Source organism: Mesoplodon densirostris, chromosome 7 (assembly GCF_025265405.1).
Source record: "Mesoplodon densirostris isolate mMesDen1 chromosome 7, mMesDen1 primary haplotype, whole genome shotgun sequence".
NCBI classification, from domain to species: Eukaryota; Metazoa; Chordata; class Mammalia; order Artiodactyla; family Ziphiidae; genus Mesoplodon; species Mesoplodon densirostris.
In genome coordinates this window covers 26,021,435-26,044,084 of record NC_082667.1, presented here as the reverse complement: position 1 = coordinate 26,044,084, position 22,650 = coordinate 26,021,435, and the positions used below count along the sequence as shown (strand labels likewise).

The 22,650-nt window shown below is 42.0% G+C and overlaps 2 protein-coding genes across 5 annotated transcripts in view; both read right to left on the bottom strand.

The window, feature by feature from the left end:
- FBXO3 (F-box protein 3) overlaps positions 1–10,805 on the bottom strand; it is a 33,361-nt gene extending 22,556 nt beyond the window's left edge. For 3 of the 4 annotated variants that reach the window (XM_060104625.1, XM_060104628.1, XM_060104627.1), the window contains exons 1-3: positions 10,686–10,805; positions 6,006–6,095; positions 3,908–4,071 (exon numbers count right to left, since the gene is read on the bottom strand). In XM_060104625.1, coding sequence (XP_059960608.1) covers positions 3,908–4,071; positions 6,006–6,095; positions 10,686–10,789 — 358 coding nt within the window. In that variant the 5' untranslated portion in view covers positions 10,790–10,805. The remainder of the gene's footprint in view (positions 1–3,907; positions 4,072–6,005; positions 6,096–10,685) is intronic. The other variant, XM_060104626.1, reaches the window with a different exon arrangement.
- CD59 (CD59 molecule (CD59 blood group)) overlaps positions 1–22,650 on the bottom strand; it is a 519,147-nt gene that overhangs the window by 52,346 nt on the left and 444,151 nt on the right. The window lies entirely within an intron of this gene.

The window sequence follows — 22,650 nt, the reverse complement described above, 5'->3', positions numbered from 1 at the left end:
TCAGGATAGTGGTTACCCCTGAGAAAGACGTAGGGTTCTAGGTACACATAATTATTCTACTTCTTGACCTGACGGGTGTTACAATGGGCATGTTCACCTTGTGACAATTCACTGAGTTGTACACTTATGATCTGTGCACATTCCTATAGGTTGGTTAACATCACTAGTGATAGGCTGTGGATATCACATACCCCCAGCTATGTGATGAGACACCACACCTCGCTGGTAACCTGAAAACACATTACTCCAGTCTAATCGTGAGTAATACTTTAGACAAAGTCAGTTTGAGGGACATTCTTCAAAATACCTGACCAGTACTCCTTCAAACTGTCAACGGTGTGAAAGACAAAGAAAGACTGGGAAGTGTCCACAGACCAGAGGACACTAAGGAGACATGACAACTAGATGCAATGTAGTATTCTGGATTGGATGCAGGAACTGAAAAAGGATTCCACTGATGGAAAATCTGGTGAATTCTGAACAAAGTCTGGAATTTAGTTAGTAGTAAGGTGCCAGTGAAGATTTTAGTTTGACAAATGTCCCATGGGTTGGTACGTTAGGGGAAACTGAAACTGGGTGAGGGGTGTACAGAAATTCTCTGTACTATCTTTGCAACTGTCTTGTAATCTAAAATTAGTACAAAATGAAAAGTTTATTTTTTAAAAAGTTCAATACAAAAGAAAACAAGCTGAATAGCTGCCTGAACCAGGAGGTGAATGAGAAAAAAAACACTAATATTTATATAGTTAGTGCTACACGTTGGACATTTAACATGTAACATTAAGAAACCAAGAATTTCTTGAAAAGAGAGAGCAAGGCAGAAAAAAAAAGTAAAATAACAACAAGCAAACATGGCAAAAGATAAATATAAGGAAATACATTTAGAGGGGCATCCTACTATAATAGAATTTGGGAGCCAGACAGACCAGGGTCAAATCTCAGCTCTACCAATTACAGCTGGCTTTCTATATCCGGATGTGGAACTCAAGGATACAAAGGGTCAACTATGAGACTTGAGCATCTGCATATTTCAATATCCTCAGCAGGTCCTGAAACCAATGCCCGGTGGATACCAAGGGATGGCTAGACTGACTGTGATCTCTGGCAAGTTATTTCATCTCTTTAATCCAGTTTCCTCATCTGCAAAACAGAAGATAATCCCACCTACCTAAGAGAATTACAGTGAGGTTTAAATAAGCTTCATGTGCTTAATAAAGTGCTTTCCTGGCATACAATAAGCGTTTATGTACTTCCCTTGCCCCCAGCCTATTTGTATGCGGAAGAAGTGAAAAGGTTACTAGGAGCCAAGAAACCTAGATTAGAGTTCTATCTCTGTTACTCACTAGCTACGGGACCCTGAATAAGTCACCTAAACTCTGAGCCTGTTCCTTCACCTGTAAAATGAAAGGGCTGGTATAAATCAGGGATCCACAAACTACAGCCTGCAGGCCAAATCCTAGACTGAGGCCTATTTCCATAAATAAAGTTTTCTTGGAACACTGCCACCCCATTTGTTGTTATATTGTCTATGGCTGCTTTCCCACAATAGCAGAGTTAAATAGTTGTGACAGAGGCCATCTGTCCCTCAAAGCCTAAAATGTTTACTATCTGGTCATTTAAAGAAAAAGTTTGCTAATCCCTGGTCTAAATGATCTCTAAAAGTCCCTTCTGGGCCTCCCTGGTGGCGCAAGTGGTTAAGAGTCCGCCTGCCGATGCAGGGGATACGGGTTCGTGCCCCGGTCTGGGAGGATCCCATATGCCGCGGAGCGGCTGGGCCCGTGAGCCATGGCCGCTGGGCCTGCGCATCCGGAGCCTGTGCTCCGCAACGGGAGAGGCCACAACAGTGAGAGGCCCACATACCGCAAAAAAAAAAAAAAAAAAAAAAAAAAGAAAAAAGTCCCTTCTGACTTTAAAATTTTAAGCCAATACTTAAGGTTAATATGAAATCCAAAGATATGTGATATATACCATGAGATAGATTGGTAGAATGTACACCAATATACTATAATTTCAAGATACTTAATAAAAATTTTCCCAAACCCAGTGGCTATTTGCTTTCCAAGTTTCCTTCCTATCTGTGATCTCTATACCCCTGAAACTGAGTCAGGGACTATGGCCCCTGAGATGAGCACCTAGTTTCCTGATTCAGCCCTAAAACGCATAGGTCTACATTAATAGAATCCCCAGCTTTCTAGATATCAGAGCCTTTGTCCTATTCCAATTCATGGCAAAGACCCCAGAGAACTGGCACCTGGGAGTAAAACACGGGCTGACAAGGAATTCTCTGACAACCTCACCTTCAACCATTAAGTACAAAACAGTGAACAGGGAGCCTGGGAATACCAATTGAGTGTCCCCTCAAAAAATTAAAAAATAAAAAAAATAAAGAAAAAGGAAAAAGGAAGAAGCTGCTATGTATCCTTAGTTTCTTCCTTCCTGGCAGCTCTGTGTCTCAAAGGAGAACCATGTCTATATTCCCATATTCCAAATATTCTAATATTAGACTAGCTCTCTAAGACTCCTAACACATTCTAAACAAAATAGTATAGGTCTTCTCTCCCTTCAACAGCTGGTAAGACCACATCTCTGGAGTCAGCCCTATATCCAAATCCTGGCTCTGCTCTCCTTTGTGATGGCAAACTACTTACTTAGCCTTCTATGCCTCAGGTAGCTCACCTATAAAATGAGACTAGTAACTACCTACCTCATAGGATTTTGGCAACTTAAATGGAATAATATACAGTACTTGGCTTAGTACCTAGCTTTGTGTTTAATAAATGACAGCTATTGCAAACCCTGACATATTTTACTTATCATTACCAAATACCTATTTTCTGAATTATTTTCCTCTTGTAATTATTTAACCCCACACACCAAGTGGATAATATTTTTCTTTTCTTCCAAGGAAAAAACCTATTAAAAATATTAATCAAGGGTACTTTCTTTCAAAGCTGTACTCTCTCTGCCAAATCATTCTTTCTTCTACCTCCTAGCAATTCAGTTTTAAGTACCTGGTCATGCAATCATGATTTGTATGAAATTCATATTTGCATGGAAACGTACAGCAGAAATATGAAATGTAAAAGGAATGCCGTTTCAAAAGAGTCCTTAGTTCAAAAGGTAGACGTCTGAGAAGAACTGATCCCAATTTTAGCTTAGCAAAACCAAAACACATAAAAAATTCCTTTTAGTGGAGAAACTTGAAAAAAACTTGGAGGCTAAAGCAGATGAGTAGCAATATATCTGCAATCAATTTATGTATTTCTTGGGCATAAACTTAAAAATCAAAGTAATGGGAAATAGCTTGCTAATATTTCTTGCCAAAATTGGAAAATAATAGTATAGTAGAGACAGCATAGATTCTGGGGTCAAATAGACCTCAGTTCAAATCTTAGTTTTCATTACTCTGTAAATGTCAAAATAGGGACGAAAGTTTTCCCTACCCTATTATGCTGCTCCTACATGCTTGAAGACCCGGTCTGTAATATTTGGTCTTTCAAATATTAGACTGTCAAATAAACATTTACTTGTACTAAAAAGAGTGAAGAGGGTTGATACAGCAGGCAATTTTTCAATTAAAAAAAAAGTCTTTTAAAAGAAATTACAAGTTATCCTCAAGCAACAATGACATTACTAGTTTCTTTATGTAAAACAAATGTAAGGATAAAAAGAAGCTTTGACTTCTAATAAGCATGTGGATGCTGAGGTAGGCAAAAATAGGGCAAGCACTAGAACCAGGGTCCTTTTAGCAAATTAGGCTTTCTATGTGCTTGACCAAATGTGAATGGTGAATTACAGATAATGTTGGATTAGCACAGATTAGCACAGATGATAGAAACCCAAAGGTATTTAACCTATTTATACTATGAAACTAAAATGGGGAAGGGAGACCCTGCAGTTCCAATACCTTTCAGAGATAAAACCATACGAGGACATCTGGGTTCCAAATATTTCTTGAGATCATCCCAGGCCTTTTTAATAGCAGCATAATGGTCAATATATCTTCCTACATCAGAGTAAGTATCAATGAAGAGGGATTTCCAACACTGGTTCTTCTGTGTTTTCTCTTCCCTAAATAGATTTAAAAAATAAAATTAAAAATCTTTTGAAATGAAATTAGCATATATCTTAGACACTTATACCAACATACGTTATTGGGAATTTGTGGTTACTTTTGTCTTCATTTTCATTTATTGTAGCTACAAATGAAGACTAGATAACAAAAAGTGACACATACATCAGAAAATTTAACAAGTTACTGCTGGCATGGTGGGATTATGAGTCACTTATTTTCTTACTTTCTACTTATTATTTTTTCTAAGTTTCTAATCCTTGATAAGATATAAAGTGAATAATATATGGGATATGAATTTCAACTTACTCCTAAAAACATACCAGTTACACAATTTTAAACATATATTTAATTTTTCTATTTTAGAGAATATTTAGAATCTAATGATACAATAATATTAATCTAACTTATCTACATTGGATTAGCTAGAGAATCATATAGCATATCAAAGGAATCACACGATTCAACATTCCTATTTGGTACAATTCCACAAATATTTACTGTCTACTTAGCTACTGGGGACATTAAAAGTAAGGCACATTTTTTGCCTTCAAAAATGTATAACCTAATCAGGGAGAAAGAAGGAAGTATAAATTTAAGAGTCAGAAGTGGTACAGGATAAGGCAGCCAGGAAGGGCCTTAAGGTAACATACTAATGAGGCTGACCTTAACCTGTAGGGAATGGAGAGCCACTGAAGAGTTTTAACAGGAGAGTTAAAAGAGCAGAATTGTGGTTGTGGTTTGGGAAGGGTGTACGCTAGAGCCACAGAGATGGACTGGAAGGGTTATGCAGCAGTCTTGGTAAGACATGATGAACTGAGCTAAAACTGTGGTGGCTAGATGAAATGAGAAGAAAGATTCAAGAAATATACAGGGGCTAAAATCAGAAAAGCTTGGTAATTGAATGAATGTAGGGATGGAAGGAGAAAAGAGATCTAGAATGATTCCTGTTTTGGCTTCGAGGGTGGGATGGATGGTACTGCTATGAAGATATGAATGCAGGAGGATCAGGTTTAGGGATGGGGAAAAGAACAATTCAGGGTGTTGTATACATGTGCGTGCGTTTTTCGGGGTGGGGGCAGTGGTGGAAGGGAAGTATCTTTTTATTAATCTAAGTAACATACATATATATGATTAAAACCAAAAAGTACTGAAGAACGTAAGATGAAAAACTAGGCAGTCTCCTGTTCTAAGTCCGACCTCTCAAAGGAATCTTTAGTTATTTCTGGAAGTTATCTCCATAATTCTAAATGTTTACGCCTCTAGTTCTTGGTTTATCATTTTATGTCTATCTACTGATAGTCCAAAGTAAAAGACCAGGATACAGCGATACTTAAAATTCCCTCTTCCTCATCCTTCCTCCTCCCAATGTTTGGAGGCTCTGTTATTAATTTTTCATTCTATTGAGTAGCTTGCGGCTTTAAATAATATATTTAAACCTCTATTTCTTGCTTCACCAACTTCAGTCACTACCTGACTCCCCTCAACCTACGAAAAACATACTAGCAATCCTACCCTCTTTCATCTTTCCCAACTCCCACCTTCTGTCATCTACCCTTTTATTCTATCAGATTTATTAACATTTACTGAATTCAGTGAACCCTGTGGGTCATCCAATGGAAAGATCCAGCAGACGGCTGTGCAAAGAAATCTGGAGCTCAGTGGGAATGTTAGGGGTGGACACTTGGGTTTGGGAGTTAGAAGCATACAAGTAGTCTCTACAAAGTGCAACAGTACATGCAGGAGACTTCACAGAGAGAGAAGAGTAGAGAGCCAAGGGCAGCAGCCTGGAGAACGCCTGCATTTACTGGCAGGCACAAGAAAGGCCACCAAAGGACTTAAAGAGACAAGGGTTAGAGAGGAGAATCAGGATAGACTAGCATTAATGGAAGCCAAGGGCCAAATTTCAAGAATACATTTCCCAAATACTCACTCAGATATCAGCCAGTATTTTTTGCAATGTCTTCTCCACAGTGGATCGTGGCTTGATAGCTGGCTAAGTCTTCGACTGACATAGCAACTACTGGCAGTAACCAGATTCACGGTTAGTATAAAAGAAAACAAGAAAACAATTTAAAAGTAAAGATGAAAATATTCAATGTTAAGTTTTATTTTATTCCTTTTGCTTTTCTGCCACTATCTACCTTTATAACTGCAAAATAATCTTTTCTAAAACCTGTTTAACATGCTAGCTAGTATAATTTCCTTGTGAGTAGTGAAATCTTAACTATTTGAGTTCACAAACCACAAAATGTCTACAATTGTAATTTTCATATGAAAGTCTATAAAACATATAAACCATTGGAGTTAATTTCAAATCAAAGAGCTTTCCTGTATTTATTATTGGGGTAGTAATCATTTCTACATATAGAAACGTTATTCAGGTGTAAACAAAGTGCTTTTTCTTTTTAAGATCTGTGAGACATTTGATATTAAATATACAGGGCTTTTGTTTGTTCTAATTTTTTCTTAACAGAAAGAAATATTACAGCCAAAAACACTTTTTAACTATAGCAACTATTGGAAAGCCCACCTATAAAAGGTGTCAGATTCTTAACAATTCTGATTCAAGATCCATAGCTGTTCAAGTTAGTATCAGCTGCTCAAAAATTTGGAATGTTAGAAACAAATAATTTTCTTTTTACGCAGAGATTTCTAATACAATAGTGCTTGAATCCTGTAAATCCTACCCTACATAATTAATTTGCAAAAAGAATGAACTTAAGATTTAAAAAAAGTGCATTTCTATCCTTTCAGAAGAGAAATCACAAGTTATAGAAAGTAGGTATAAAACATTTCACTTGGGCAATAGCTAATCAATTAAGGGAATCTTAAATCACATGGGATTTGTCAAGGCCATAAGTGGGGCATGTTAAAAAACAACTGATGGTAAACAGATTAGCCTTTGTTCATTTTTCAGATTTTATACAAATATAATTCTCATCCTTTTCTGCCAAGCTCAGGAGATGCCCAAACTAACATTTGCAAACATAGGAATCCTTCCAGTTTTGTGAATTCAGAGTCCATCACTGTCCCAAGAGTTAACATAAAAGAATCTCTGGAATATGCACCAAAGGTGATTTCTGATGCAAGTCAAGGATGAAAACTACTATCCTAGAGCTTCTGACTCAGTTGGCATGGAGTGAGATCTGTACCTCAGGCATGTGTATATTTAAAAAGTGCCACATGTAATTCTGATACACAGTGAGATTCAAACTATGCAGTTTATATTATATAATGATCCCAATGGACTAATTCAATCCAACCCAATCCAGTTCAGCAAATACGTACCATAACCTTCAGAGCTTAGCAATGGGCAGGACACCTGACAAATTTGGGCTATAAACTACAGGAAAGAAGTTGCAGTACACTGGAAACTTTTCTGTGGATAAAATTCTACGGCACTTGTGTCAACATGCCTGGGCTAAGGGATGCCCAGATAGCTGGTTAAACATTATTTTTTAAAAAAATATTTATTCGGGCCTCCCTGGTGGCGCAGTGGTTAAGAGTCCGCCTGCCGATGCAGGGGATACGGGTTCGTGCCCCGGTCTGGGAGGATCCCATATGCCGCGGAGCGGCTGGGCCCGTGAGCCATGGCCGCTGGGCCTGCGCATCCGGAGCCTGTGCTCCGCAACGGGAGAGGCCACAACAGTGAGAGGCCTGCATACAGCAAAAAGAAAAAAAAAAAAAATATTTATTCATTTATTTATTAGCTGCGTTGGGTCTTCGTTGCTGTGTGTGAGCTTTCTCTAGTTGTAGTGAGCGGGGGCTACCCTTCGTTGTGGTGCGCGGGCTTCTCACTGCGGTGGCTTCTCTTGTTGCAGAGCATGGGCTCTAGGCGCGCGGGCTCCAGTACTTGTGGCTCGTGGGCTCTAGAGCGCAGGCTCGGTAGTTGTGGCGCACAGGCTTAGTTGGTCCCCAGCATGTGGGATCTTCCAGGACCAGGGATCATACCTGTGTCCCCTGCATTGGCAGGCGGATTCTTAACCACTGCGCCACCAGGAAAGCCCCTAAACATTATTTCTTGATTGAGATGTTGCCAGAAAAGATTAGCATTTGAATTGGTGGACTAAGTTAGCCAGATGGCCCTCCCCAATGTGGGTCGGCACCTTCCAATCATCGAGGGCCTGAATAGAACAAAAAGGCAGAGGAAGGTTGAATTTGCTCTCTGCCTGACCGCTAAGTTGAGACACTGATCTTCTCCTGCCCTTGGCACTCCTGGTTCTCAGGCCTTCAGACCCAGACTGGGATCTACATCATCAGCTCTCCAGCTCTCAGCCCTTTAAACTATACCACCAGCTTTCTTGGGTCTCCAGCTTGCATTTGGCAGACTGTAGGACTTCTCAGCCTCTATAATTCATGAGCAAATACCTTATAAAAAACCACACACACACACACACTCTCTCTCTCTCTCTCTCTCTCTCTCTCTCTATTGGTTCTGCTTCTCTCGAGAACCCTAATACAGTATTCAACTCAGTTCACTTCCACAAACATTTATGAGGGATCACTTCTGTTTAAAATGTTGATTACTACCAAAAGCATTTAAAATAAAATCTGATCTCCTCACCTTGTTTTACAAGGTCCTGCATGATCTCACTAGTCTCTTCTCAAGCCTCTCTACCTGTGAATCATTCCCTAATTCCTGCAACACCAGTCTTCTAGCTCCTCCAACAGGCTATGCTATTGTCCAATCAGCTTCTGAAAACACCGTTCCTTCTGCCAGGACTGCTCTATGTTATCCGTCATAGATAGCAGCTCCTTCCAATTTGAATCAATTCCTTAACAGACCAACTGGTTCACTTCCTTCATAGCACACAGTAGCTCTTGTAATTACGCATTTATTTGTTTTCCATCTTGCCCGTTAGACTGTAAGCTTATGAGAGGGGCCTTGTCTGTCTTGTTCACTATTGTTTCCCCAACATTTAATAGGATGGCACACAGCAGGCACTCAAAAAAAGAAAATCTGTTGAATAAATGGTGACTGCAAAGATAAGCAAGACAGCCTTTACATTTAAGAAATGCATAATCTATCTGGTATGGTAAATACCTCTCCTTCTGCAGAGGAAGGAGAAAGGTAGAGATTGGACTCAGGAGAGGGGGTCCTTAAAGGAATTACACCTTGCCAGGTTCAGAAGAAGGGGGCATGGCATTCCAGGCAGGGTCAGGAGTTTAAGCCACAGAACAAAAAAAACACAAGTGTGCTGGCAGAGGTCTATTTGGCCAGAGTAGACTATGCCAAATAATAAGGGCCTTAAATGCTCCCAGAAGTTTAGGTTATAATCTGTAAATAACAAGGGGCATTATAGGTTTTTAAGGAGGATGACAGCCAGATCTGTCTTAGAGAAATCACTCTGGGAGCAATGTGGCCCACAGATCAAAAAGCGTGTGTGTATGTGTTAGATTTCTAAAAGGCTATTGCAACAGAACATTTCAGATGAAAATAGTTTGGAACTGTAACAGCCTTTTCGAAAGAAAAAGATAAACTTTATTACAAGCCTGAGTAGAGAAAAATTTGTTTTCTAGAAAAATAAGAGTGTTACAGGTACTAATATAGATAGCAGCCAGAAACTGGAATTATCCCTCTGTCATCACTTAGCTAGATCAAGCAACAGCTACCAGTAACTTCAAGAAGGCTGTATTTCTAAAAGGATCCCTGACAACACAGGGTACAATCAGCAAACGACTAAAATCCAATGGTTAATCAAAAAAACAAAACAAAACAAAACGAATCTCGCCTACCTATCCTTAAGAGGGCGATTCTGCCTCCTTTGCAAATATATGTGGTGGCACAAGAAAGACCCATGCCACCAGCTGTCAAGGGTGTAAACAGCGCCATTTCTTCCACCATCCCAGACGGTCCCAAGCGCTGAAGTAACTGGGCATTTAACCACCCCTACCAGCAACCGGTGTTTATTTTTGGAACAGATGCCGGTAACTTGGGAAACCCAAAGCATACAGGAGGGAAGATGGTCACCTGTACCGCACCACCGGAAATCAGTACCAAAACACAAAAGCCAACATGCAATCGTGAGAAGGAAGGCTGAAAGCGAAACAATTATCTAGCACAGAAGTCCGAAAGTGAGCCCTGCCAGATATTACGTTGCTGCATAAGTCGCACCCAGGGGTCAGAGGGTCGCCTGGCTCCTCTCCGGCGTCCCACCTGCCCACTTTGGCGCCTGACTCTGCAGGCTCCTGGCCCAGGCAGAGAAGAGCGCTCGGCCCGGACGGGGACTTTTCCAAAGCGGCCAGGGCTGCCCTTAGCGGGCAAAGACCACGGTGGCCGGGAGGTGCGGGGCGCTGGAGTCCGCGCGGCGGCAGCGGGGAGCATTTGGCCCCCCTTCCAACTGGGCCTCGCCAAGGCCTGGGAGAGAGAGCTGTTGTCGCTCCTCAGGCCTGGGCCCGGGACGGGAGGAAGAACTCAAGGCGGGGCTCTTTCCGCCCCGGTCTCGCCCCTGCCCCCGGGTGGCTCTGCAGGATCAGGGCGGCCCTGGCGTCACCTCCTGGCTGTCACGGGAGTCCAGGTCCTATCGGCGAGCCGGGCCTCCGTCCCTCTTGCCTTACGCCTCCTCCCCCACCCGTGACCCCACCCCTGCCGTGCGCATCGTCCCATTACTTGATTAGGTCCCGGTAGTCCAAGAAGGATAAGATAAGGAGCAGGGGATCGGTGGGCAGCGATTCTAGGGTCAGGGGGGCCGACTCGGTCTCCACGGCCGCCATCTTGCCTGGCCCAGTGCAGGCCTGGCCCCGCCCCGGCCCCGCCCCGGCCCCGCCCCCTCCGCCACCGCCCTCGCCGTTCCCTAGCCGATCACACAGGTTTGTTGTGTAACCGACAGGATAGCCCCGCCCAAGGGGAGGCCGACGGGCGGCTCTCTGGAAGGCTCCGCCCACCGCCCTGAGGGTCAAGGGCCCGCGCGGTGGCGTCCGTCTGCGTCTCGAGTACCTCTTCAGCCAAGCTGCGCGAGCTCTGCCAGGTGCCCACATGCTCACCCTTAGATCTCCCGGTCTCTCTCCTCCCATTCTGGTCCCTAAACTTGCCCAGCCCGGACCCCTATGAGACTTTTTTTCTAAATCTGCTTGGGTCACTCCAGCCCTTCTTGCGAAATTTTACATCCGGTATCCTCGAAGCGTGCCCCCACATCTCCCAGTAAGTTCTCTCTCTGCCCTTGGCCCCCAAATCCATCGCTTCTCTTCGTCTTCCGACCTAGAAATTCCTCGTTTCTCCCTTCAGCTTCCCTCGCCCGGCGTGTCCCTTGCACAGAGCGGGAACCTTGTCCGCTCTGTAGTGGGCAGAGTTGGGAATCAACTAGAGGCTCTTCTTCCAAACTAGGGAAATGGTCGTCGAGGGCATAATTTCAACGCCCTCCCAAGTAAACGGTGCATGGGCTCTGAATCTAAGGGTCAGCCGCTCTCAATTAGGTTGTCACGGTTATTTTTCAGCCTATTAGGGAAATGCAAAGCGTATATTAAATGGATTTTTTTTGGCCAAGATTTAATCTCGGAGGGTTAAGTACTTCCGGTGTGAAGGGATGGGTTGAGACCCGGCTGGGCTTGATTGAGGCACATGATGGCCACTCTTCAGCTTAGACAAGATGGTATTAAAATGGGGGTGGGAGACGTGTCATGGATTGTGAGCTAAGGAATACATCACTTATCAGATTTCTTCTTTTCCGTTTCTTTCCAAAGGCAGTATGGTGTAAGCAGCTGTGGGGAGTCCGGTCAGACACGAACTTCACACATCTGTTATTTACTAGAAGTGAGATGATGGACTAGTTAACTATACCTAAGTTCTATGAGCTTGTTTACTCTAAAAACCAACCATTCCCTAAAGTGGTTTATGGATGCTGATAAAGATTTGTGTAAAGTGCCTGGCTAGATATTCAATAAATGTTAATTTCCCAAGCCTAAGTATACATCCATCACTAAGTTTTCCAAACTCTTCCACATCCTGGAGAAAGTTTTCTCCTAACTATTTGGAAAAGTGGAAATGATTCTCCCATCCCACTCACCCCCAACAGTAAAACACTCCATTTCCTCTATTCACCATGCCATTAATGCTTTATAATTATGGTTTTGTCTAATTTTATAACCCCTCTCCTCCCCCTCCCCCACTGTATTAATTACATTTTTTATTTTCTGTGTCTTATGATGTTTTGACATCCTAAAAGTCCTGCTGGCTGGGGAGAGACTGCCCCCCTCCCCTCAGGACTAGCTGCTTCCTAAAGATAGCAAACAACTTACATGGACGCACCTCTCATATGCAAGCCAACCACCCCCTTTATCTAACTGTCACACACCGAGCCACTATTTCCCCTGCCTAAATTGTCTCAGGGCTAGGTACCAGGCAATGAGAGAACACCTCTATATCCCAGAGCCCACCATTTATTGTTCAAATTAGCCAATCCCAAGCTCTTTACTCTGCCCTGCCCAGTGCAAACTCCAATAAAGGCTCTGGCCTAAATTTGCCTCTTGCTCCTGCTTCTGCCTCCTGACCCAAACCTGATGCTTCCACTGGGAACCTTCACAGTGTCGTGTGCCCCTTTCTCTAGGGAAATGTAATAAAAATCTTCTTTCAATGGCACTGATCTTGCCATGTCGTCACTCAGTCACCTTCATAAACTAAAATCCCACAGGTAAAATGAGAGCCACCCAGCAAAAACCAAAAACTAAAACAAATCAAAACAAAACAAAACGCTCTGCTTACATCTCTGTATTTCCAAACTATTTATGCACATATTTAGAGCGTTAATTGAACTGGATTCAGGTCAGTTGTTCCCTGTTTGTCTCTCTCACCAGGCTGTAAACTCTCAGTCTTTTTCATCCTTGTAACCCCAAGGCCTTTCTACAACAAGTAGAAAGTTTAAGTTCAGGTTGAATGGATGAAGACAGAACTGTCATTTCTGTTTACAAGGGAACCTTGCCTGTTGATATAGGTAAATGCTTATAAAGGCATTTGATTCTAATTCATGTTTGTCTATTTCTCCTTCAGATGGGCTACTTTACTTGTTTTAAATCGAAAAACTGGTAGGAGTTTCAAGTAGACTGCATTTGCTTCTGCTATCCTATTGCATTTTCCTTCCCTTTGGACTTGGCCCAGTTATGACCTAATGAGAAGAACAGGAGTGTGAAGTTAATCTATCGTGGCCAGGATTAAGGTGAGGCAAGATTTGCGCTCACCTGGGGCACAAAATTTAGGGGAGTACCAAAAACCCAATAATCAAGATGATGCTAATATTTTAATACAATACTTTAAAAAAATTAATGCAAAAACCCATGATGAACAAAATCTTAAACAAAAACGAGATCCCACAGTGCTATGCAAGCCATATTGGAGCCTAAGGCAAAAGGAAAAATATATGTTTTTATGTCTTTTCAAATGGTTATTTTTTTCCTATAAGGCCAGGAGGGGGTGCTCAGGCAGGGGACTTGCTTCTCCCATGTGGCAGGGCTCAGAGCTCTTGCCATCCTTGGGGAGTGGCATCAGGTTGCTGGCGCCTGCTGTGACAGCCCACACCTCCCTGGGGAAGTGGTCCCAGCCCAGGCTCCATTTCTCTCCCCAACATGGTAGGAAGCAGGTAGAGGAAGCTGGGGGAGCAATGTAGCTGAGCAGGACCCAGGACAGCCCTTTCCTGGGCTGTGGCTTCCTGTTACCACCCCCCATACCCCTAATCATGGCTGGAAAGGGGTAGGAAGAGGAAGCCGGGACTTGGCTATTTGGGTCCCCTGGGCTAAGGTTGAGGGTGAGGACTCCATAGCCTTTGTGCCTTGGTGGGAGAAACAGTTTCTCTTAGTCTGCTAATTGTTTTGGAAGCTAGTCTCTAAAGGGCATGGAAGGATTTCACCAAAACAGAATTTGCTTGCCATTAATATTCCTATGGCAGATCAGAAAGCACAAGGTTCTGAAAGAAGAGTTCATGTGTGGCATAAAAAAAGAGATTTCTCTATTCTCTCAGGAATAGAGATAATACCTGAGAAATAAATATACTTACATGTTCTCTTTAGAAGCCCAGTGTCGCCTTCACTGGAAAGCAGTTTTTAGTGCACAATGCCTACCTCCTTACACAGGATTACACCTTAGCTTCAAGGTTCCCATTGGCTGTTTTGGTAAATCCCTCAGACATTCATTCATACCTTATCACATGCAAGGGTCTGGGCTCAGGACTGGAAGGGATCAAGACACAGTGCTGTTCCTGCTTTGATGCAATTACTCTTTAGAAGGTGAGAGATACACCTGTTTGCTCGGGGAGAGACAAATCCGCATGGCCCTGCAGTCTGTTTTCTCCCTCGTTTTCATGGTTTAGCAAGTAGCTGCATCAGCAGATCTGAGTTTGCTGGCAAGCAGGACAGACAGCAGACACTGAGCTTTAGAGGCGCTTGCTAAATGGTGTAAATGGTGGCCGGGGGCCCCCCATGTGTAAAACACCATAGTTTAGGGTCCTTCTCTATTGACCACTCTCTGGGATGTGTCCAGTCTTCTTCTGCCCAGCCTAGGTGCGCCTCCCAGTGGGACAATGAAAGCTGTGAATTGGGATGGGGAGGGAGGTGGGGTGGAGTGGGAGTTCACGTGCATTCTCCTCCTCCTCTGCTTGTAGACCCGCCCTGAACATTGTGTGTTGACACTGCATGGCCTTGGTGGCATGCGTCCTGGGCCCATGAATAGCAGCTGCACAAAGGTCAGACTCCACTTTGTCTCATGCTCAGTGTTTTGGGAAAGGGCCTTGACCATTTGGGCCTCTCGGGCAGCAAACATTCTCAGGGGGTCCTGGCAGGCCTGGGACTGGACCATGCAACCCTTGGTGTCGGTTCTCCTAGTTGTGGTGAGGCAGATGAGGCGGTGGGAGGACCAGCATGGGACTGCCTGACACCAGCTCCCCGAGACAAGTGCGTCATCCAGAAGAAAAACCACCGGGCTGCAAGGCTGCTGGTGATTGGTCAAAAGGAGGCCTGCCTCTGCAGAGCCCAGGAAAATTCAAGACTCTGCGTATGCTTCACGGCTGAAAGCAGGGAGAAGAATAAAATTACAGGGTGGTAGGGAGGTTAGGGGCTGTCAGTGCTTCTCAGAAAGGCATCCAGCCTGATGGGTTGATGCAAAAATCTGGAAGGGATTTAACTGTTTCTGTGGAACAAAAACACAGACAAACCCATGGCTAATGAGAAGCCTAGAATGAAGGTAAGATTTAAACGCACAGTTCCAGCAGTCACACAAACAAGGTTCTGGGACTCCTGCTCCTCCCGTAGGCAAGACTTTAAATATTCCTGAATTTGCTGAGCATATGTCTGTTGTTTTGTTTTGTCTGGAACATGCTTCTTGATTTCTTGCAATCTGTATAATTAATATGAATTTTCTGGACACATGGTGAAAGGACCTGCTTATTGGATGCAAAGTGTCCCCTATTGGTGGCTTCTAATATGGTGAATACTGAAGGTGTGGCCAAGAATGGCCTGTAACCCCAAAGCTTACCAAGATTGCATCATGGAAACAACAGCTCCTCCCAGGGACAGAGAAAAATGCAGTATGTTATACAGGTCAGGGAGCCAAATACCGCCATCCAATTCAATAGCCTGCAGGGCTGGGGAAGCCACTAGTGTTTGGAGTCTTATGGTGTCCTTTGGAGGCTTATGCAGGTCAGTTTGTCCACTGTTGTTCCTGTAGTGCCTGACAGACATCATAAGAGTGGCTGAACCAGTGATGCTTGGTATGTGGGCTTGGATGGGCCAGTGTTTTTTTTTTTTTTTTGGTGGGGTGGCGGGATACTTTCCAGGAAGAAAGAAGGGAAAATTCAGTCTCTGACCTATGCTCATCTCTGTGCCCTGGGAGGCTGATCTCTATGACCTCCTTCACCTGAGTTCTCTTGTCATCTGGCTCTGGTGGGTTTCAGCCAATGGAAAGCATTGGTCGGCAACTGAGGAGGCGGGGAGAAAAGAGAAATTAGGGTATTTCTCTGTGTAGACCAAACTTTTTGGTGCCCTCTTTGAAGTCTTTGGCTTGTCCCGTTATGGTAACACTATTCCTTCCCATTGCTCTTTCAGGCTTGGAGACATCTCCCCCCTGTTTACTAATCTCTGGGCACCTCACCATCCCTTATTGGTTCCCTCATCCTGCTCATACCTCTTACGTGATCTCCTCATTGAATTCTGTTCAGTAATGTCCCTTTGAAAGTTTTGTCTGTTTTGTTGTAAGACCCTGACTGATATCATTTGCCTTCACCCACCCAGGCAAGCAGTACTGTAAGAAACTCCCCAGTACATCATCAGTGGGTTGAACTCAGGCTAAAACAGTGAGAACTGCTGCTTGGGGCCAAACATTCCACTATATTGATGACACAAGCACTGAGTGTACTTCATGCATTCCATCATGTCCCATCTTGGAAAAGTTGACCAAAGATGGATGCGTTCAAAAACTTTTGGAGGTGATGGATATGTTTATTACCTTGATTATGGTGATGGTATCACAGGGGTACGTATATGTCCAAACTCTTCAAAATGTGTACAGTAAATATGTGAAACTTCTGGTATATATCAACTATACCTCAATAAATCTGTAAAACAAAAAAAAAAAAAAAAGAAGAAGAAATGATTCTGCCACTCATGGGAGCTTCTTGGGTGCTAGCCATGGGAATGGAGGCCCAACCCCTGATTGGCCTATTTTAGAAACAAGACTCTCCATACCTAGGAATTTCACTACAGCCTTTATATACCAGACAAACAACCGCAGGTGGGGAGGGGCCACATGTGGCAAGAAGCCTGGAAAGTGATCCAGTCATCAGTAAAGCAAACCTGTGCTGGAGGCCTCCTCTCCTATCTCCTTCCCACTCATGGAATCACAGATATCAGTGTTCAATCTCAAAACAGGCTATAGACTGTGGAAATGGGACTCTGCTTTCTCATCAGCCAGGTCTACAAGAACTTCCTTCTGTTGCCAAGCCTGAAGCTAGCCCATTCTGGAAAAACAGACAGTCAGTGAAAAGAAACTGACTCTGCCACCTGACATTCTCAACTTGCATTGAGTCCTATACCATCTGAACTGGAATACCCAGAAAGTTCTGTAGTGATATAGAAATGGTCCCTCCAGTCAAGGCCCAAGCCTGTTTCCTGATACCTCAGCCAACTTCAGGAACAGGTGGCTGCCCACCCGTTAGACACAGAGAGGCCCACCTACTGTTAAACCTAAGCAGTTGGCTCACTGGGGACCTCTTCAACAAGACTTCCATATGACAAAAAACATGGCTCACTGATGAAATAGCTTGCTTCTGAGATGGGCAAACCCCATGGAATGCCACAGCCGTAAATTGTGGAGTTCAGCACTAGACATGCTGAACAATGGGTTAAACTTCAGATGTTATTCTTGGCTGTAGGGCACACTGCCCCAAGATGGATAGAAACAAACCTTTACACAGTGTGTCCATTAGGGTCCTCCAAGAAACAAATGCTGGGATAGGATTAGATTCATGAGAGATGCACTGCAGTTGTGAGTGGGGGTTGTGAGGGATAAAAAATAGGGAGTGAGAACAGGCAAAAAGAGCCTCAGACCATGATGCAATTCTGATGCTTGGGAAAAGAGAAGGTGGAGGAAAGAGGATTGGGAAGGAAGAATCTCAGACTGGACTGCAGCTCTGAGAATGTCTCAGCCAGGCCGATGGAGAGTCCTTGAGCCAAAGCTGCCCACTAGAGTAGTCCAGAGACCCACAGGATTGGCCTGCACTAACACCCCATTATGGTCAGGCCTGGACTGGGAGCACCCCAGAGGAAGTGTGACCTTGATGCAAAAACATTGTGGGTATCAAAGTGGAGTTGTCAGTTAATGATGCTACCTGCAGCAGGAGATCTGAGCTATTTCCATGGCTGTCACACACACAACATCCCTAATGGTCTAGCAATTGGTCAGGCCATTGGGCCACCCAAAGACTGAATTAATAGGGGCATACCAAAATGGGGCATCCCCTGTGGACATAGTTATGAAGTGGCAAAATCTAGAGGAAAACAACCTACTTAAAAAGACTGATGAAGGGCCTCCCTGGTGGCGCAGTGGTTGAGAGTCCGCCTGCCGATGCAGGGGATACGGGTTCGTGCCCCGGTCTGGGAGGATCCCATATGCCGCGGAGCGGCTGGGCCCGTGAGCCATGGCCGCTGGGCCTGCGCATCCGGAGCCTGTGCTCCGCAACGGGAGAGGCCACAACAGTGAGAGGCCCGCATACCGCAAAAAAAAAAAAAAAAAAAAAAAAGACTGATGAAGCATATATGGGCTTTGTGTCTATCCATGGCAGCCCAACCTGCTTTCTTGAGTGATCATTAACTTACAGGGTTTTTTTGTTTGTTTGTTTGTTTTGTTTTTTTTTTTTACTTAAAATCTCCTAGTGAGATTAACTATTTAATCACTTACTTTGGCCCTTTACTCTGTCCCTATCACGAACATATCAGAGCAGGTAACTCAGCAGATACTCAGAGTCTTGAAGTCACCATATTTAGCACACATACACATATACTACCACCACCACCACCATCACCACCTTCAACAACAACAAAATACAAAAGAAAAAAAAAGGCCACCAGGAAACCTAGTTAAATTTGAATGATTTCTAATTGCTTACGTGCATATACATTGAAATAAAAGAAAAATATCACATGGGACATATTTATACTAAAATATTATTCATTCTCTATCTGAAATAAATTATAACTACATAAGTGACCTACCTGTTTCTTTAATTATATTTCCCTGGTGATTTGGGTCTCCCTAACATTTCTTTGTGTTGCAGAATTTGCATGTATAAGTCCTTGAACTTACAATCTGTTTCATTTACATTGTAAAATAGTTTCTACAGTGGTCACATCCAGCTTATTTTGTTCTTTTGTCTACTGAACGTCCATTAATGAGAATATACGCTCAACAGTTGCATTGTGAGCTGGTGTGCTGACGTGTAATGGCTGTCACCGACTGGCTCAATTTCAGAAGTTTGGGGGCTATCTGTGATTTGTTAACTTTCCATAGTGTGGGTTATTGGAGTGAGGCTGTCATTGACTGGTTGATTTTCAGAACACAGGTTATCTCTAATTAGTGGTGGTTTCTTGTTCATGACTTGGGACTTTGATCAAAGAAAAATCTTTCTCTTTCTTGAGGATAAGAAGAATCAGTACTTTAATTCTCAAACCTCCTTTTTGGTCTCTTCTAAGTCAAACCTGCAGGACAGACCATGTGGGACTGTCCATAACTATATTTGTGGAGGTACGATTTTCAGCTATGTTGCATTTAAGTGACTTAAGCTTCAATTACTATAGCAAAAAAATACTCTAACTGCTGATACTTGGTAATTTATTGGAAAAGAAAAGCTGTCTAGAGGGCATTGAAGGCATTGGGGCAAAGTCAGTACAGAATACAGAGCACAATCATTAAACACAAGACATGTCATATAGAGGAGTCCGGGCAACCCTACTCGAAAGGGTACCACTTGATTGGTATTGGACCTTTGACAAGGACAACTTCACAGCTAGTGATTTGGATCCTGAAATGGCATCCTGGGGCTGGGGATCAGAGTGCCTAAAGACCTCCGGAGAGAGACATGCAGGGGCTGGAAAACAGCAAGAGACTCCCCCGCCCCTCCTTCCTTCCAGTCTCCTGCCAGTGCTTCCCAATAGGCAGTGCCTAACAGGGATCCAGCTTGCAGAAGCATCAGGGAAGTGTCATTTTCAGTCTTACAGGCCCACCATCACTGAATAGGAAACATAAGGGCAGCCACAAGCTAAAAGACAAGAGGTAAATAATTAACACAAGGAAGAATTAGTCAAGAAAAAAAAAAAAAGCATCCAAATCAGAAAAGAAGTAAAATTATCTCTGTTTGCTGATGACATGGTATTATATATAGAAAACACTATAGCCTCCACCAAAAAAGTGTTAGAACTAATAAGTTAGTTCAGTAAGATTTCAGGATACAAAATCAATATACAGAAATCAGTTGCATTTCTATACACTAACAACAAACTATCAGAAAGAGAAATTCAGAAAACCATCTCATTCACAATAGCATCAAAAAAGATGAGATACTTAAGAGTAAATTTAACCAAGGAAGTGAAAGATCTGTACACTGAAAACTATAAAACACTGATGAAAGAAATTGAAGAAGACACAAATAGATGGAAAGATAGTTCATGTTCATGGATTGAAAGAATTAATATTGTTAAAATATCCATACTACCCAAAGTGATCTACAGACTCAATGCAATCCCTATTAAAATTTCAATGGCATTTTTCACAAAAATAGAACAATCCTAAAATTTGTATTGAACAATAAAAGGCCCTGAATAACCAAAGCAACCTTGAGAAAGAAGAACAAAACTGGAGGCATCACATTTCCTGATTTCAAATTGTATTACAAAGTTATATTAATCAAAGCATTATAGTATTGGCATAAAAACAGACACATAGATAAATGGAACAGAATAGAGCATGCAAAAATAAACTAATGCATTAGTTAATTAACTAATGGTCAGTTATCTTTAACAAATGCACTAAGAATATACAATAAGGGATAATAGTCTCTTCAAAAAATGGTTTTGGGAAAAGTAGATATCCCATGCAAAAGAATGAAACTAGACCACTATCTTACACCATACACAAAAGTCAACCAAAAATGGATTAAAGACTTAAAGGTGAAACTGTAAAACTCCTGGAAGAAAACATAGGGGTAAGCTTTTTGACACTGGGCATGGCAATGATTATTTGGATTTGTTATCAAATCAAAGGCAACAAAAGCAAAAGTAAGCCTGTGGTACTACATCAAACTTAAAAGCTTCTGAAAAGCAAAGGAAACCAAAAAAAAAAAATGAAAATGAAAAGGCAATGTGTGGAATAGGAGAAAACATTTGCAAGCCATATATCCAATAAGGGGTTAATATCCAAAATATACAAGGAACTCATACACCTCAATAGCAAAAAACCAAATGATCCAATTAAAAAATGGACAAAGGACCTGAGCAGACATTTTTCCAAAGAAGGCATACAGATGGCCAACGGCTACATGAAAAAGTGCTCAACATCACTAATCATCAGGGTAATGCATATCAAAACCACAATATAATACTACCTCACACTTGTTAGGGTGGCTCTTATCAAAAAGACAAGCAATTACAAATGCTGTCAAGGATGTGGAGAAAGGAGAACCCTTGTTCACAGTTGGTGGGAATGAAAAGTGGTGCAGCCACTATGGAAAACAGTACGGAGGTTCCTCAAGAAATTAATAATAGAACTATCCAGCTATCCCACTTTTGAGTAAAAATTCAAAGGAAATAAAATCATTATCTCAAAGAAGTATCTGTAATCCTATAGTCATTGCAGCATTATTCATAATAGCCAAGGTATGGGAACAACCTAAGTGTCTATAGATAGATGAAAGGATAAAAAAGTGCAGGGTATATAATGCAGTGGACTATTATTCAGCCTTAAAAAAAGGAAATCTTACCATTTGCGACAACATTGATTAACCCTGAGGGCATTATGCTAAGTGAAATATGCCAGACAGAGAAAGACAAATACTGCACGGTATCACTTATATGAGAAATCTAAAAAAAAAAAAAGGTTGAATTCATAGAAACAGAGAATAGAATGGCTGTTGCCAGGGGTTGAGGGGTGGGGGAAGTGAGGAGAGGTTGGTAAAAGGGTACAAACTTTCAGTTATAAAATGAATAAGGTCTGAGAATCTAATGTATGACATGTTCATTATTGTTGATAACACCGTATTGTATAATTTGCTAAGAGAGTAGAATATAAGTGTTCTCACCAAAAAAAAAATTTTTTTAAAGGTGGATTTGTAAGACGTGTTCATTAACTTGATTGTGGGACTCCTTTTGCCATGTATATCAAGCCAGCATGCTGTACACTTAACTACAATTTTGTCAATTATACCTCGATAAAGCTGAAAAAAATAAAATGGGAAAGATAAAAAATAAACACAAATATAATAAAAAAGAAATGCATAAATATTTTAAAGGATTCTCCTTATATTATTGTACAACTTGTATTTTTGGAACAGATTGTAAACTTTTTTCCTTCTTAGGAAACATTCATCTACATTATCATTATTAATGACTAAATGTATGTTCCTTAATATGAATGCATCATATTTTACTTAATCTCCTATTATGAGACATATAGACAATTTCCAATTTTGTTATAATAAAAGCATTGTGATAAATATCCCTGTACATTCATTTTTGTGAATTGTTACAGTTACGTTCATAGCATAAATCCTAGGTTTGGAATTGCTGGGTCAAATTTACAAACTTTTAAATAGTTTGTCACCTATTTCTAAAGGACTCTCAAAATAGGCTACAGACAAAGCACTGAGTTCAAGGTATAGAAGTAGTACAGACCCACATTCTCTGACCCAAATATAGTAAAATCAGAAACAAATAATAAATGTATATTCTCAAAGCCCCACCAGTTTAGCCTCAAAAAGCAAATAAATGAAAATGTCCTCTAAAAACCTCTTTGGTCAAAGAAGAAATTAAAGGAGATATTACAGAATTATTTGACAGTAATGACAATCAGAATGACATATAATAAAATTTTTTATTTTTCTGCCAAAACT